The sequence below is a fragment of the Seriola aureovittata genome, chromosome 3 (genome assembly GCF_021018895.1).
Source record: "Seriola aureovittata isolate HTS-2021-v1 ecotype China chromosome 3, ASM2101889v1, whole genome shotgun sequence".
In the NCBI taxonomy this organism is placed as follows: domain Eukaryota; kingdom Metazoa; phylum Chordata; class Actinopteri; order Carangiformes; family Carangidae; genus Seriola; species Seriola aureovittata.
The window spans coordinates 6,370,949-6,388,255 of NC_079366.1; the positions used below are offsets into that span (position 1 = coordinate 6,370,949).

Sequence of the window (17,307 nt, forward strand, 5' to 3'; positions counted from 1 at the left end):
TTGACTGGAGATAGAAAGGTCTGACCCGTCAATTTAGGGACTTTAAAGTGGCATTATCCTGCATGAATGCTGATAATGATTAGATGTGTTTTCTACCATATGTAAAACAAACTGTTCTTCAAATGAATGGCCTACTGACACGAATACATGAGGCAGAATGATCATGAAACTAGGTTACAGCAGGCTCTGAATGAATTCTTAATAATGAGAGAGATAAATAAGCAAACATGTGGAAGGAAAGTGGTACTGTTATTTCTTAAAGAGATATATATATATATATATATATATATATATATATATATATGTTGTTTTGTGTGTTGTTTCCTTTGTGGAAATGCAGCTTTCAGGTGCGGCAACATGAATTAAGTTTGTCTTATGAAGGGAAACAATGCGTCTGAGATGTAAAGCTCTTGTTTTGCTATTGAATACAAACATGAATGTGCTGACTTGAAATCCAACTGGGTGTAAAAACCCCCCCAAAGTCCTTAGAGTTCAGAATCGAAAAATCACTTCCAAGCATTCCTTGTTGTGAGAATCGCGCTGATAGGGAGCTAAAAATGCCTTGCTAAGGTCTGGCATTCGTGGGCTATATGCTGTTGACTTGCACTGAGAGGAAAGGGAACGACAGAGATTATGGGCAATTAAAGCCCACTTTATGCTGGTGTGCAGGCGTCACAAAGTCTGGCCAAGAATGCTCACCTCGGCTAATACTATCAATGAGAACAAACTCTGGAGCATCAACTTATTATGCACAGTGAATTATTAATGCCAGAGCTAGCACAGTCAGGCTAAGCTGATGTGCCAGTTAAGAAAAGTAGGTATGAAATGACATTTTGTTAGAAAGCTGAATAGTTAAATGCAGATTGGGCAAGATCCTGAACGGCGAGACGACATTAGTCGCTCTTCTGTATTCACTATTTTACTACCAGACAGGCAAACATGAAATATTAGAAGTAGACAATCCACATTTTGTGGGTTTAAACAGAGAGAGAGAGAGAGAATGTATTTTGCTTTTATCACAGCTCTGAAGTATAAGCCATCAGCTTGGCACCTTCATGCTTTGCTCAACTACCAGCAGCAGTTGTTTCCAGCTGAATATTAGCAGAGGGGCTTAACAGCTTATGAAATTACAGCAAGAGGGTGGTTTTGGCTGCTTTCTAACCAGCGTGGTGCGAGGTGGGCTTTCTTTGCTCTGATGATGAATAACTACTGGAAATGTACTGTATGTGATGTATGGAACTTAAGATGCATTGCACTCTGTTAACCATTAGAGGGCCCCCAATAAACCAAAGTCAGTGTTGTGTCAGGTAGCAGCCCTTCCATATCTGTGTGACTGTTACAAGTCTCAGTGGTTCACTTTGCCTGCTTTATTAATGTTAACTTGATTTCTTTGTGCCACAAGTCTGCCATTGTGGAAACTAATAATCAAAGGAATATCTGTAAATGTCTGTGTTTACTGTAAGTTTATATTCTTGTATGTGTGTGAGTTTGTACATTCTGGCATCACCTCAGATACGAGTCAGCTGAGGTCACTATACTTAACTGAGATACTATGAAGACCTCTCAATGTAAAGAGAGCTGTGAAATGCCCCAGAGGACATACATGCCTTCCTGTCTCTTCCTGCCTGTCTCACTGCCTCCAGTGTAATGAACTAGGTCAAACTGTCTCCACTTTCATTGACTGTAAACCCCTACTGAGAGCGGTAGACTCCAGAGCCATTAAAATCACACTTGAAGGAGTAATGGCTGTTATAAAATGGTGATTAGACCTGGGTAATTTCAAGATAAATAAAAAAGCAGGAGACTGGAGAGGAACTATGGCTGGTTAATAACAGTCACATGTCTGAGTTATCTGAAGTAAGCATGTATTTCAAATGAAACACTGAATACAGAAAAGTAGACTTGAAATACAAATCCAAAAAAAGATCATCTACTGTATATCTCTGAACAGAACAAAATGAGAGATTACAGCTGCCAACAAGAGGACTGGAAAATGTTTACATTGGTCCAAAGCATATAATGCATGTTATACACAGTCAACTTGCTTTCCAAAAACCATGCAATTTCGTCTCTCTGCCATCGCACACAGTTTCGTCTTGGATGGTAATAAAACAAACTGTAACAGAGTTTCGCTGCTTACAGGCCTGGCAGCATCGAGGGCTGGAAAAAGCTCGCCACCGCCAACTGGAGAAAACATGCTCAATTTGATGCAGCTGTCTCCTGGAGCACATGCTGATGATATGATTCTGTGTGGTGAAACTGTATTTCAGAGCTGTGGTGGCATGGAGGGGGCTGTGGCTGTGGAGCAGGCCAGCAGGCCATATAAAGCAAAGGGCACGCCAGGCTGGATGAGGATCAGGGGAGGACGAGAGAGAAAAGTGAGAGAGGGGCCTCTGGGTCTGGGCTGTCGGCCACCAGAGCAGGAGGCGCTGGCCGGGATGCCACATCGTTCAGACGGCCTGGTGTACACAGAGAAACCTGATCTAATGTGGGGTTTTGACACATGCAAACACATATTTAAAGAAACATATTTAAGGAGCTGCATAAAACACATGCGCACATGCAGGCTTTGTATTCGCAGGGTGATGATGGTGATGATGATGATGATGATGAGGAAGATAAGTGAGAAATGCAGCAGCATGTTCTGCTGTTTGTTGAAGAAAGGGACTGTGAGTAAAGGCAGATAGTACTCGACAAGATCTGAACGTAATTTCATATGAGTGACTGCAACAACTCTGCACCCACTGCTCTTCAACAGCTAAACACCCACATCTTCATATGATTAATGGTCACGCATCAGAATCCATTCTTTAACCCATTATATGGCAAAGAGGATTTTTTTATTACCAGCAGGGCTAAATGGTAAAAACATAAATCTATGATAAATCACAAAGCCTTTATGTGCAGCAGCACAAAACACCTGAAGAAACATGAAGCTGTAAAAATTATTTGCTTGTATGAAATGTAACAAGAGATGCTATTCATTTTATCCAGCTTCTACATTGCATGATAATAAAGATGAATAAATCAACATATTTCATATTGAATTATTTTTTTTAGAGATCGTCTTCTTTGCAGGAAGCAGGTATGATCTTGTGAATTATCATCAGCTACACCCTCAGACAGACTATGTGAATTGTCTGTGCCCTACTGCAATAAAGGCATATGCCATTTATTCCCATTTTCCGTTGCTTACATTTATTGAGTTTGTTTCAATGAGCTATTTAAATGTATTATCTGTAATAACATGAAGACAGACCAGCATGCGTTTCCAGTATCTACAGAGTTTATTAGAGACCAAGTTGTTGGCTTTTTCCTCCACAACTCCACAACTCTAGCCTATATTAAATGACAATCATAAAATAAATAAGTAATAATAAATCCAATTTTCTTTGGATAAATCTCGCAGCTGGTGGAGCTGAGGGTCATTGTTCAACCGTATAGTCATCAAACAGGAAGTTAAGAGTTGAAGGCGCATCAACCTCCGCCATGTGAAGTGTCTTTATTGAGGGGGATATTACAAGACAGGTGCAAGACTCAGCTCTTCAACACACGGCTCATGTTACCGTTGTCTGCGCTGAGTGTTAGGTTGAAGAGCAACATTACCGCTGATCCTCTGTCAAAGGGTAAGTCTAGCCTTAGGGAGAAGGAGAGAGAGGGAGAGATAGAGATAGAGAGAGGGGAGGAGGGATGGAGTTAAAAGGTCAGCGCTGCTGAGTCCATTGAGGGAAATAAAAAGCTCAAATGTCTTGCCATTTCAACGAAAAGGGTAAAGACGCCCGTCAGCACTCATTGAAATGTTTCTGATGATCTAATGGTGATAATTTTATCTTAATCTGCGCGATGAGGGCTGAGTTCAGTGCAAACACACCAGCTACTTTCAATCAGTTCGCTTTTTCCTCTTTATATCCTGAGCTGTAAGTAAAGCCACGCACGGGTAGCCGCCCCAAAATATCTGCGACTTTCATGTAAAACTTCACTCTGTCACTCTCTTGTTTGGGTCTCTGCTGCTTTCTAATGATGCTGTTTACTGAGGAATATCTGAGGAACCAAAGGCCTGTTGCTCCAAGTCAAATTGAAATGTCGAGTTTATAAATACCAATTTAAGGGAAAAAGAAAAACAAGATGAAGAAGTATTAAAACAAACGTCTGTTTTTTTGTTTTGTTTTGTTTTTGTTTTTTGCCGTAACATTAATTCTTGCAAAGAACCCCGGGATGAAACATCATACAACCTACTGAGGAACGGGCCTGATAAAATGTCAACAGCTCAAGTAAATCTTAAAATAAAGGAGAGCGTGTTTAGCTGGAGCTGATTAAACCACGCAGTAGCAGAAGCTACAGATAAACAGGCCTATTATCAACCATTACGCAAAGTTTGGATAACCTTTGACAGCGGCCGCATTTTCGGGACGCAGCGTTTCACTTGCCATTTTGCATGCTTCGGTACGCACGTGCTCAAACCTTATAACTCTGGGGTCAATAACATCATGCCACTCTGAACCAACGCTGACTACTGTTATCTAGACTAGGCCTAATGTGTAAGGCCTGTAGGGTCCCGTACTGAAAACACACACACAAACACACACACGCACTAAAAACTGAAACGTCACCGTCTTCCACCTGATGTCAAATCTATCCTCACTTTGTGTATTTGCTTCTCAAGTCCATGGAATGATGAAAACACAGGTAATTTTTGATTCTATCCATGTAGGATTAACATAGGTTACTTCAGCGCGCGCACACACACACACGCACGCGCGTACACAGACGAAACCTTAAAAATTGACAGGCTCCTGTCGTTCCCTGCCAGTGTAATAGCTGACCGTAAGTGCTTCCTATGTCAGAGTGGACAGGGCGGGCGGGGCGGGGCGGGGGGGTGGGGGGGTCTCGACCCCAGGGATGGCTGCTGCCCTGGCTGATCTTTATTTTGATTTGCACTCTAATTGACCCAAATAAAGAGTGCTGTACCAAGAACAGAGGTTTTCTTCTGGCTGCATGGCCTCGAGGGGACGGCCCTGCACGTGAATACACACACACACACACACACACACACACACACACACACACACACACACACACACACGGCGGCAGCTGACGCAGAGAGACAGTCTCCTTTCCTTGGAAAACCCCATTTGCTATTGTGCTCGTCCAATCGCTGGATGCCCCCGGCTCGTTCGGCGTTAGACTTGACGTTTCACTGTACTACTGCTTCCGTCTCCCCGTCTCCCTCTCCTCCCGCTAGCACCGAGGAGATCCCCGTCCCGTCTCTGCCATGACTCCTCATCTGATCACAGCCCAACAGCAGCGAGGCTTGAAAAGACTGCTTGGACTTTCAGTCGACTGAACGCACAATCAAGACAGGACCAGCTCTGTTTTCGTGAAAAAGCACCGTGAAGTCAGGAAAAGATGCAGGAGAAGCTGACCGAAACACAGACTCCCACTTCATCGAGGGCGTCGTCGTTTTTCATCGAGAACCTCCTGGGCAAGGAGCGGAACGGGCAGGACTCGCTGTCGGACAGCAGTAGAGGGGAGGCTGGTGTGGACGCGGTCTCTTCTGGCAGAGTCCTGAACGCACATCACTTCGACACGGTCGCCCCAACGCCCCATGGCTCCAGCTCCACAGCTCGGTCTCCGTACAGGGACTCGCCGCTGCAGTGGTACCGCGGGGGGGCTGCCTTGAACTTCAGAGCTTTGGAAACAGCGCACAGTGAGTAACCCCGGAGCTCCGATCCTTTCTGGAAATCTGTGATTATTCCCCCCATGCGCGAAATATGTCATGCAATAAACTGAGCCTTACTGCAACTTAATACACAGAACGCATGGACAGATTGTTGTATCTTTTGTCAGTACTATACTGTAAGGCGTTTAATAGAATGGTGCAAACAGAGTGCCGCGCTTTTATTAACGAACTATTGGTTCATATTATTTGATAGAAAAACAACTGAAAAATTCATGGTGTGTCAGAATCATTTCTTGATCATATTTTTGCTTAAGGCCTCTGGGGGTAGAGCACATTTACGCAGCTTTTATTTACCACCATGCATCACTAATTGTTATGTCAGTTGACACCATGAGGTCATTTATTTATCGATGTGAATTTATCAAGGTGGCTTTTTTAGAAGCACGTGGAGTATAGAAAGCGGGTACGTCGCACGTTGCTTCTGGCTTCATTAAATAAACTGATTCTTACAGCCGTGGCTCCTCTCTCCATTCACCCCCCCCCACCGAGCTCACCGAGCTTCCCAAACTCATACACTGCCTGACTTGACTGCGTTTGTAATGCGAAATTTTGACAGCAATTTTATGGAACACAGGCTGAAGAATCGCGTCGACCTGTAAAACACGTGTACAATTTCATGATGTCCGACCAGTCTACTGCATAAAAGCAGAGGACGTTTCATTGATGTTTGTCATCAAGAAATCTGTCACCCATTCTCAACATTGCGCACGTGGATTACGCACAAATGCCCAGAATACAAACCAAAACAGAGTCGCAGTAACACTGTACGTCAACATGACGCTTTTACGCACAATTTGTGCCACTCACATGCGCCTTCACATGTAAACAAAGTGCTATCCTCTTTCCTCCTATTTAGATAGATTTTTTTTTAAAAAGATGATGTGATGGAAGAGCCGGGTCAACAGCGATGTCCACACCGAATATCGGCATTAACTTGTTGGATGTTATTATTGGGTTAGAAACTGCGGAGGTCTGTTCATTATACTTGTGTCTGTATCACAATCGAGCCTGACACAACTTCCTCATGGATCATGTGTTATACAATCCAATCAAAACGTTTTAATTTTCGCCCATGCGCAGCCCAACTTTCTGGTAACGAATGAACTGCAAAACATAAGACTATTTTAAATAGGATTTAAATCCAGTTTTATTAAAAAAATGATTACATTTCTCTAAGTAGATTAAAACGTCAACAATTTGACGTGTTATCTCTTCCAACTTAATTTCCTCTGGTGCGGACTGTTTATTCCGCCATGCTTCAACACTGAAACTGCCTAGATGTGTGAAAAATGTGTGAAAATATTTTTGAATGGTTTTTTTTCTGATTGGTATTTTCGGTTTTCCTTTCAGCTCCAAGGGACAATACAAACTCAGAGGATCACTGCTGCTCCGTAACGACCAGCGACAGAGGTTCACCCGCCGTGTCCGAGCCGATGACGGAGGGCAGCGACGAGACCGACCGGAAAACGGGGGACAGCAACCTGACGGACGACAACGAGGACGCGCAGCACGCTTTTGACACGCGGCCGGAGCAAGACACAACTTCTGACCCGAGCTCCACCCGGAAGAAGAAGACCCGGACCGTGTTTAGCCGCAGTCAGGTGTTTCAACTGGAGTCAACTTTTGATGTGAAACGGTATCTGAGCAGCTCGGAGAGAGCGGGGCTGGCGGCGTCTCTCCACCTGACAGAGACTCAGGTCAAAATCTGGTTTCAGAACCGGAGGAACAAATGGAAGAGGCAGCTGGCGGCGGATCTAGAGGCTGCTCACATCCCAAACTCGACCCAGCGGATTGTCAGGGTGCCCATCTTGTATCACGAGGGACCCGCGCCCACCGCAGCGCTGGGTTTCAACCTGACAGGACATCCAGTTTCTCCACCCGTTGCGGGCTTCTCCAGCTCCATCAGCTACCCTCTGTCCTCGTTTGCTCACTCCATGAGCATGTTAAGATCGCAGATGACCGGCTTGGTGTAAAGACTGTTTCAAGACTCATGTATCAAACTGTTTGTTGACTTCAGTTCACCCTGTGAGTACCGAATCGTGCAATAACCCACAACATCCAAAGAGCTGCAAAGACCCTGAATATAACACAAAGTAATGAATCATCCTCATATTTCTGTTCACAAGCCTCTTCAAGAGTCTCTGTCTCTTCCACTGTATAGACTATCATAACAGTCAAGCGTGGGCAGGCCAGGGGCCGGGGGTGTCCATGTACTGTATGTTTGAATACACACATATTTTTGCAAACTTTTATATTTAAAGCCACAGATTTTTCCAACTTTGTCACTTTTTCACATAAACAGATAAATAAATTAAAAAAAAAAAACAAGCACAATTCTGTCTGTTTTGCTGTTGTTTATTAACACACATCATGGCCTCAAATGTATCTTCATTTCTGTCAATCACAAACGGACGGGGTTACACAGAGAGGTGTTTATAGTGAATGAAGTGAATCCATATGTTCTGCGACACAACCAATGAACTGAGCTCAGAGCAGGAACCTGTGACTTCGGAAACTACGAAGTTAACCTTTATACACTCCTGCCGGCAGTAGGACTGTGTGAGAAGTAGCTGCTCTCTGAGTGTACAACTATCTGGATAGTTCTTAAAGTTATTTATCAAAAGGACAGAAATGTGTTTTGTCCTCCACTGACAGACAAAAACGAGGCTTTACCAATCAGTTTTCAGAGATGAAATAAATAAATTTAACCAACCTGCTGTTTGCAGACTTTATTTAATAAATGCACCAGTCAGCAAGTTGTGTTGCTGCAGGAGCTGGAGAAAGTTAGACACTTAACTTCATCCAAATGGCAAATAGGAGACAAAGTCAAAACGCCACATGTGAAAATGTGTTTATGAATTTTAGCACGTCAATAAATGCATGAACTTCATTCATGCAAAATTGCTAGTTTCCATCCTGATGTTGTGGATTAAAATTACAAAGCATCACAAAGAGAGATGGGGAGGTAACTAAATGCTGAATGAGAAAAAGATAAATATATGGGTTAAAATGTCATCTGCAAAAGCACAAGGTAAGACCGAGATAAAGTTGTAAAGTTTCTCATTTCTTCCAGAAAATATACTAGGGTTCAATTTTAAATGCAATTTTTGAAATGCAATAAATAACTCGTATAACAAAAATAATAATGTAAAAAAATAACCTATTTGTTGGGCTGTATTTTCGTACATTTATATTTTGCATACGTTTCCGTATAGCTACAAAAGAAAGCAGTGCGCCCAACTTAGAAAAAAAACTATAACTCCAATGCTAAATGATGATGTGTGATTTTAAGAAATATTATGCCGCAATTACACAGATGCACACACAATGAAATTGCAATAATAACAATCCGCGTCACTTTCATTTTGCAAATCGGTTGAATAACTTTTATCAAGTTCGGGACCCCCAACTCTGAGTCGAATTAAGAAGTGCCAGATCAGAGCAGGATAAGATCAACACCACCATCAGCTGTGTGCACGGTCTCACTGAGCACATATTGTATATGGTGTGAAATAACACTGAAATTAAAAGACTCTTGATTTTCCTGGGGGTCCCCTGCAGGGTTCCGGACCCCGGGTCTTCCTGCAGCAGATGTATGAGAATGAGAGGGGTGGGGGCTGGGGCGGAGTGTTGGCTAGTGGGGGGAGAGGGAGGGCACGACAACACCCTCCTGCCCTCCCTTCGCCTCCCATCTCCTCGCTGTTATTGGCTCTCGGTGTACGCTCCTGTGGACCAATCAGAGAGGACACAGGGCGCTCCATCCGGTGTCAGCAGTAGCGGTGCAGGCAGAGCATCGCCAGCCCAGTAGTGTCTGCTCAGCGGCTGCTGCTATGGTTCGTGGAGCTTTGAGACGTTAGTGAGATTAACATCCCGGTTTAGAGTTAACGTCCAGTAGAGTCGCGGAAGTAAACAAGAGGACTTACGCCTTGGAGAATATGAACAAAGTGGACGCACCATGTCGACCCGCCGCCTCTCTGAAATTCACTATTGACAACATCCTCAACCTCAAGACAAGCGGGAGGAACTGTGACGGTCGTCTTCCCACCGGACTGCAGGATGACTCGGCCACGGCGATGCGTAAAGACGGTTTCCAGAGTCACCACGAGGAGCACGGAGCCCAGCAGAGGCAGGACCCGGGCAGCAGGCTTCACGAAAGTGGTAAGAGGGTTTTTGGTCAATCTGTATCTGTAGGCTGTGTATAATGGAGACCTTCTGTCATCTGTGTTCACCTTTACGCACAGCTCACATCTGATGGAATTAGGCTGCAGTTTAAGGTCAATTGGCAGCAGCGCAGTTTGAGACTCAACCACAGAGGGTTAAACGAAGTGTGATTTTGTTGCAGAGTTGAGCACAGACTGCACCGGAGCGACGGAATCGGTCATCATCAGCCGCGGAGACCCGAGGAAAGCGACGGAGGTGCGCTTCGAGAGCGGGGACAGCAGCTGCGACGACAGTGGCTCCACCACCACGGCCACGGACGCCCACAAAGGAGGCAGCCCGGCCAAGAAGAGCAAAATGATAACGAAAAAGAAAACGCGCACTATTTTTTCCAAGAGACAGATTTTCCAGTTGGAGTCTACCTTCGACATGAAACGCTATCTGAGCAGCGCAGAGCGCGCCTGCCTCGCCAGCTCTCTCCAGCTGACGGAGACCCAGGTGAAAATATGGTTTCAGAACCGCAGGAATAAATTGAAACGGCAAATCTCGACCGAAATCGACGGACCCGTTACCGATTTCCCGGAGACTGGAAAGCCCGTGGTGGTGGGGCAGCTCCCGGCCTTGTACAAAGAGAGCAACCTGCTGGGGAGATGCCTGCTGCCCATGCCTCTGCCCGTGGTGTACCCGGGGAGTAGCACGCCTTACCTCTGCTTCTCAAACGCCAGCAAGTACTTCAGCCTGTATGACGGGGACGTATGATGGTTTTAATACTTCTCCACGTGAAAGAGACACTTTTTGGTGGTCTGTTGCCAAGTTTCAAGCATTTAAGGTGTTTAGATGGTGGGGCCGGACCTGCGGCCTTAACTGTTTATGCAGACTGCAAGTACAACGACAGAGGAGTAGTTACATATCACATAAAAATAAGCTGATTCGGTATTATTTATTTTTCAATTAGTTATGGTTTTTTAAGGGGCCTGACACTAAACTTACACAAAGCCGTTTCTAGAAAATAGCAGGCTAAGCTAATGATAGCCTGAGGCTGGCCTAAAACAGTATCAGTCTCTACATTTTATTGTTTACATGGTATTTTATTAATTATTATTATTATTATTATTATTATTATTATATTATTATTATTATCATTATCATCATTATCATCATCATCATCATCATCATCAACAGCAGCATTTCCAGCAGCCTAAAGCCACCAAAGAAATTACTATAGCCTAGCTATTTGCATGCATTTCCTGTATCATAATGAATTTTGAATTACTGAAATTATCTATGTATTTAAATGAATGTAATTAACATTTTATTCTGTTTCACGCATGTCTATTTTTTTCTGAGTATCCTACTATTCTTACTTTATTCCACGTTTGCCTATAGGCTCATTACACCATTTACTGAAACTGTAATTAAAACATCTTCATTCAAGAAATATGTTACAGGATTGATTCAGTATTTTGAGGTGAACTTTGTTCAGTGGTTTATTATGACATGAATTTGCAGATAATAGGCATAGTGTCAGGTTATAAATCCAAATATTAGTTCTCACAGTACCGTCATTCTATGTGTGAATATGAGAAGCCTTTTTGATTGAACAGATATATAAGTTGTACAATCTTAAATCAGAGTAAAAACCTAAACACTTAGTCTTAGTAAAGGCTGACTGATATCAATCTGACAACATGCTTGCTGATCCAATGGGCCCTAATTGCTCGGAGGCCGACACTCAGGCCTCAGAACTTAAACACACTGTATCTTGAATTGGGAGCAAAGCAGTTTGTATTAATTGTATAAAAATATACATAAATTCAACATTGCTTACAAAATCCATTACTGTCAGCTGAATACTTTAATCATAAGGAACAAGACCGTAAAAATCTCAATAATGTCAGTAGGTCAGGGAAAATTGTAAAAAAATAAATAAATAAATAAAATGGTGGGAGTCCATATCAAAATCTAAACATTTCTATACAGCTAAAATAATGGGATACAAACTGAAAATTATGGTCACATGACATGAAACTAATTTTGTTCCTCCTTGAGAAAATATTTGGAAATATGCTGATCCATTGGTGTTTAATCTGAGCGGCCACCTCACACATACATGTGTACGTCAATCACATAGCAGAGGCTCATCACCCTCTAAGTTTCAGTGTGAATATTCCTTATTTATAAACTGCAAAAAACACTTTATCAGAAGAACAATATGAGACTAATTTTGTTCCTTGTTGAGAAACTTAAATATTTTGGTCCGTGCAGGAAGTGGCTGACAGATGCAGACAGAAGGAGAGGCTCGTCCCTTTCTGTGTGAGAGCGTCTAGATGCTCAGCCTCTCTTCCTGAACGATGGCCACTCTGCTGTTGTACCACAGCCACAGGCCGATGCACCAGCAGCCTCAGCATAATTTAAAGTATATACAATGGAAAGCTGTGCTCCTACTCCTGTGAAGCCAAGCCAAGTCTCATTTCTTATGGACTAGCTTCAAGTCAGGGATATTACTGAAGATTTGGGTTTGAGCTTTGGAAATAAAACTCAAGACTCCAGAGTGAATGAATGCTCCAAGCCAGTTCCTAAAAAGGAAACATGACAATCTGCTTTCTGGATTTCCTGTTTCTTTGATAACATGTCTTAAATGTCACATCATCTGCTGAAAGAGGCAAGTATTCAGCACGGGGATCCAGAATTTTAACTGATATAAAACTGGAAGTAAATAAAATCAGTGTCAGATTCCGAATCTAAATATTTTTCTCTACCTGGTGAACCTAAACTGTGCATTACGGTATACTCGACAGTCAGCAAGACATGACGTAGTCTGATTTTGTTTCTCTTTGAAACAGAAAAAAAAAACTTAAGGAAAAATACTGAGGTAGCAAAATACTGTATGGCCCTCTGGACCACATATTTTCTTTTGGGGTATGTTCTTCAACTGAACTTGCAGTTCTTGTGATAATTTAAAGCGATTCATAATCTTGGCATATAAAACATCACAAATCAGTCTGAAAAGCTCCACTGTGTAAAGCTGTGATGTTTGGAACCTCATGATTTTCCCAAGACCAAAAATAATAATTTGATACTTTATTGATCCCTGCAGGGAATCGTTTCACCCTCATTATGTCACAAACTTAATATCCTTGACTTGGACAAGTTAACTTGGAACCAAATTGTGGTTTAACCAGAGTCTGATCTAAAATAATACATCATGAATTGTCAGAGGATGAACCTTAGAGTCATGTTATTTTTTCTACTAATGAAAATTCCCTTCCTGCACTGACTGAGTCAGAGTGTGAATTATACAATGACAATCAGGAGGGGGGGGGGGGGGGTCCAACTTTTTCTCCAGGGCAAAAGGGAACCCAGTGTAGCGAAGGCACATGTTTCAGTGAACTAAAGTGTTACAGTCCTTACAGTATCTTGCTTGTTTGACAAAAGCCGTATAACGTAGTGGAGTAGAAAGTACAATATTTCTCTCTGAAATGTAGAGGAGTGGAAGTATAAAGTAGCATACAATGGAAATAGACTCAAGTAAAGTACAAGTACCTAAAAATTATACTTGCCACTTAGAATAAATGTACCTAATTACTTCTTACCACTGCTAAAACAATTACTTAGCCTTCAGCACACATGTATTTTAATATTGTTAATTTACCCAATCAGGTAAAACTCCTGAATTCCTTGGTGAAAACAAAGTGGGTGTATATTATAAAAGCTAATATCAAAAAGTAAAAAGACTAATTAAACCACCACAGCCGCACAAAAGACTATGAATTAAGTTGTATTTTGATGTCAAATATATCTGTACAACAACTAATTCTCCATTCAGATCATATATAACATTTTATTTTGGCAATGAAATGATAAGCCAACATTGGAAATGAAAGGGCAACCAGCTAACATCGTCACTTAAGGCAAAAGTTAGAGACTTGCTAACATTAGCATTCATCTGTCGATACTTGACACAAGCTAATTCAGAAACTCTGAAGATTAGAAAATAAAAGCTAGATAGCTAGCTTCTGCTATACTTACATTTACCTACAGTGTCTCATTTTGCTCAACACATGGGAGCAGAGACTTGAGGACATGAGCCACTGATGGGAATGAGGCAGACAGAGAGACCTCAGCTAACATCAAGGTTAACAAATGGTATGGTCCACTTTCAGGGGGGGGGGGGGCGTTTCATTGTGACTCTTCCGTGCATGAATATGGGAAATTTATGGGAAATATTTCCAATTTCTGGTAAGATGGATATATATATAGTTACCGGGGATACCGGGGGATGGGGGGGCACTGGACTGAGTTGAAATTAACTTCACCTTATCAGTGCTGCCCTTTGACCCCTGTGCCACAACACTTAATATTTACATTTTTAATGATGTAAACCTGAATCATACTCAATACAAATCATAAGTTAAAAGGCAGAGCTACATATTTCTGATGTAAACAGGATTTCACATGAAAAACCAGGACACTATTTGTTCATTTTTGAATGTCCATCAAATAGTAAAGAAATATCTGAGGCATTGCCATACATCAGCAAAAGTGTGATGCAGAGACACCGACTGTGTGTGTCTTCATCGAAGAAAAGAGGCCTGTTATGTCCGGCAGGCTGTCTCGTGTTTCAGAGCTGCTAGAGAGAGTCACACCACTGCTCAGTACCCACAATCCCTGGTGGCTATCTGCTCAGACATGACGGCAGACTGTCAAGATGCGAGGTGTGGCCAAATGGTATGACTAACATTTAAATTGTATTTAATGAAACGTTAATGGAAGATCATCTCTAGACTGCAGCGGACGCTTTATCCGGTACAATGAAATACCATTCTAAGTATGTCAGACACAAATGCACCAATTCATCTCAGTGCTCGTAGTAAGAAGTGCTAATTGTTTCTACCACTGTGCTCTTTTCATTTTGTCACTCCATCCTCCTCTCCCATTCTTACTCTGCTTGCCTCCTGCCTCTTGCCTTGTCATAGCTCATCACAGTAGTCTGTGCACTGAAGCCCGACTGCGTGCGATTATAACTGAATGAGAGGGACCTAGGAGGAGAGTGCGTAACAAGGAGAGAAAAAGAGGGAGGAGGGATCGCTCAGAACCAGTTGATGAGTGTGTGTTTGTGTTTGAAAAGCTACAATCACGTTTGTATTTCTGCATGGGTCTGCGCCTCTCTATAGCCCAGGTCGGGCTGGTGAGGAGCAAGGAAGTGCTGTTCCTGTTGGTTGGAGAGTGACCCTGAGTGTGAGTGTGTATGTGTGTGTGTGTGTCTGTAAAACTCACTGGCAGCTCCTTTCTGCATGACTAGATGGGGGGCCCCTCTCTCAGCTCGCCCGTTACTTTAACCTCTGTTGACCTCTCCCAGTCATCTGACAAAGGTCATTGCCCAAGACGATGGGAGAGACTGTCCCCGAACATGTTTCTGCAACATGAAAGCACAGAAAAGGCTGTCACCAAAAGATTTCACATGGAGGATTTAGTACAGATGCTCCACTTTCTTGGCTCTTTGGGCCAATGGTGTATGTGTAAAATTCATACAGCCGCAGCACTCAGTTCAAAAATATCTCAACGATGTTGGTCAGTCTGATAAAACAAGACAGATTCAAAAACAAAATGTGTAAGCAGTATTTGCCGGTGCCCTCTCCAGTATCAGTCGGCTCCGAAAAGCCAGTGTATGGATTCCCCCGGGGGGGGTCCCGATGCACTGGGCAACCTGAGAGCAAAACTACATGACACAGCACATTGTAAAGTAAACAACAAGGCTATTAGTTAGAGGCAGAAACCTGAGACACAAGGTCTGTGTATGTGTCACACTTAAGGACTGTTTGATGGTCTATTGATCTGCTAATTTAGTCGACCCCCCCCCCCCCCCCTTACTTCATGATGCAAATTGCTTGAGGAAACTGAAAGATGGCAGAGGGGTTGTAATCAGATAAAAGCAAGCAAGAGAAGATGAGACTAGATTGAACCAGGGCAAATAATTAATTGCAAAGCAAGTGTGAGAGTAAAAGTAAATAGATTTAAATGAACAAATTTATACACCCTACAGTACAAACTAGACCAAAGCTTGCATGTGTGTGTGTGTGTGTTCAAACTCCTTTCTGTGCATTTTAAATGTCTGCTTTGAATATTTGTCCATGTGTAACAATTTACCACATGCTTTATGATGCTGTAACCTAAACTCAGCATGTTAGAACAGCAGATACAGTAGGAGGTGCTTGACTGAGGTCTGCAGAAAAGGTGAACATGCGCCCATTCAAAAGAGAAATGTCATGAAAACAAGACTGACTGGGCCCCTGAACAAGCTATAGCAGCAAGCAATGTGTTGCACAAATATGAACTTTGACCCCAAATAGACTGACCTCCACAACTACATAGAGTGGGAATCTGCTATTGACGAGAGGCAGAAGTTATGACAGGGACAATTTTACTGTAGGAATGGTGAAAAGTTGATTCTTTTTTATCTTTCAGTTCACAGAGTTATGTAACTCTACTTTTGAATTCTAGCGGGAGTGGCTGAAAGTATGTAATGGACAGGGATATGAGGTTAGAACATTAATTTTGTGATATGCACATTACAGTGTAATCTATATAATCCTATAGCTGTTGCTTTGTATGATCACGCAAAGATGCAAACTATTCACTGTTGCATGTTTGGGGTGAAAACATTATAACCACACTTTGTGAGGCTCTACTTCAGCACAGTGGTGCTATAAGTTCAATGCTCGTTAGCTAACATGCTAACATGCTCACAGTGGCAATGATGACGTACAGACGTTTAGAAGGTAGAATATTTACTATATCCACAGTTTTAGTTTAGCATGCTAACAATACAATTAGCAGTACACAGTACAGGGGAAGGAAGTTGATGGGTATGTCATTAGTTTTGCAGATATTAAAAGACTGACCTGATGGTGGCACTACAGAAGATGAAAAGTCAGGAGACCAGCAAGTTATTACAAGTCATCCTGAGGGGGGCATGAATATTTGTGTCAAATTTCATTGCATCAATAGTTAAAACACTTCACTAAAAACCAAACGTATCAACATAGCACCAGAAGAACATCAGGGGATTTATTTTCATTCCATACTGCAGTTGTTGAAATATTTAAGTCTGGACCAAAGTGCTGAACAGAGAAACTGACTGTACAACACTGCCAACCCTACAGCCGTGCTGCTAGCATTGCTAAATGTCTGTGTTTACATATTTGAGAGACAGTACCAAAGCTAACTTGTTTGATAAATTCACCCCATCCTACCCTCATTAATACATTATAGTGAAAAACAATATATATTCCCGTAGACAGGTTCCTGCGTGATATCGTCAGTGATATGTGTGCACAGACAGGGCAGAAAACAAACCAGAATGACTGAGAGCTGACGACGAGATCACTGTGAAAAGCTTTTTTCGTCCC

The 17,307-nt window shown here is 42.5% G+C and overlaps 2 protein-coding genes across 2 annotated transcripts; both read left to right on the plus strand.

Moving 5' to 3' along the window:
* The first annotated feature begins 5,053 nt into the window (after nucleotides 1-5,053).
* Nucleotides 5,054-8,068, plus strand: hmx1 (H6 family homeobox 1). The gene is made up of 2 exons (XM_056371717.1): nucleotides 5,054-5,707; nucleotides 7,091-8,068. Exons 1-2 carry the CDS (start codon nucleotides 5,407-5,409, stop codon nucleotides 7,711-7,713), a joined length of 924 nt encoding a protein of 307 aa, XP_056227692.1. The 5' UTR covers nucleotides 5,054-5,406; the 3' UTR covers nucleotides 7,714-8,068.
* Nucleotides 8,069-9,541: 1,473 nt separating this feature from the next.
* hmx4 (H6 family homeobox 4) lies at nucleotides 9,542-13,089 on the plus strand. The gene is made up of 2 exons (XM_056371718.1): nucleotides 9,542-9,898; nucleotides 10,083-13,089. The coding sequence occupies exons 1-2, from the start codon at nucleotides 9,676-9,678 to the stop codon at nucleotides 10,655-10,657; spliced, it is 798 nt and encodes a 265-aa protein (XP_056227693.1). The 5' UTR covers nucleotides 9,542-9,675; the 3' UTR covers nucleotides 10,658-13,089.
* Nucleotides 13,090-17,307: the final 4,218 nt, after the last annotated feature.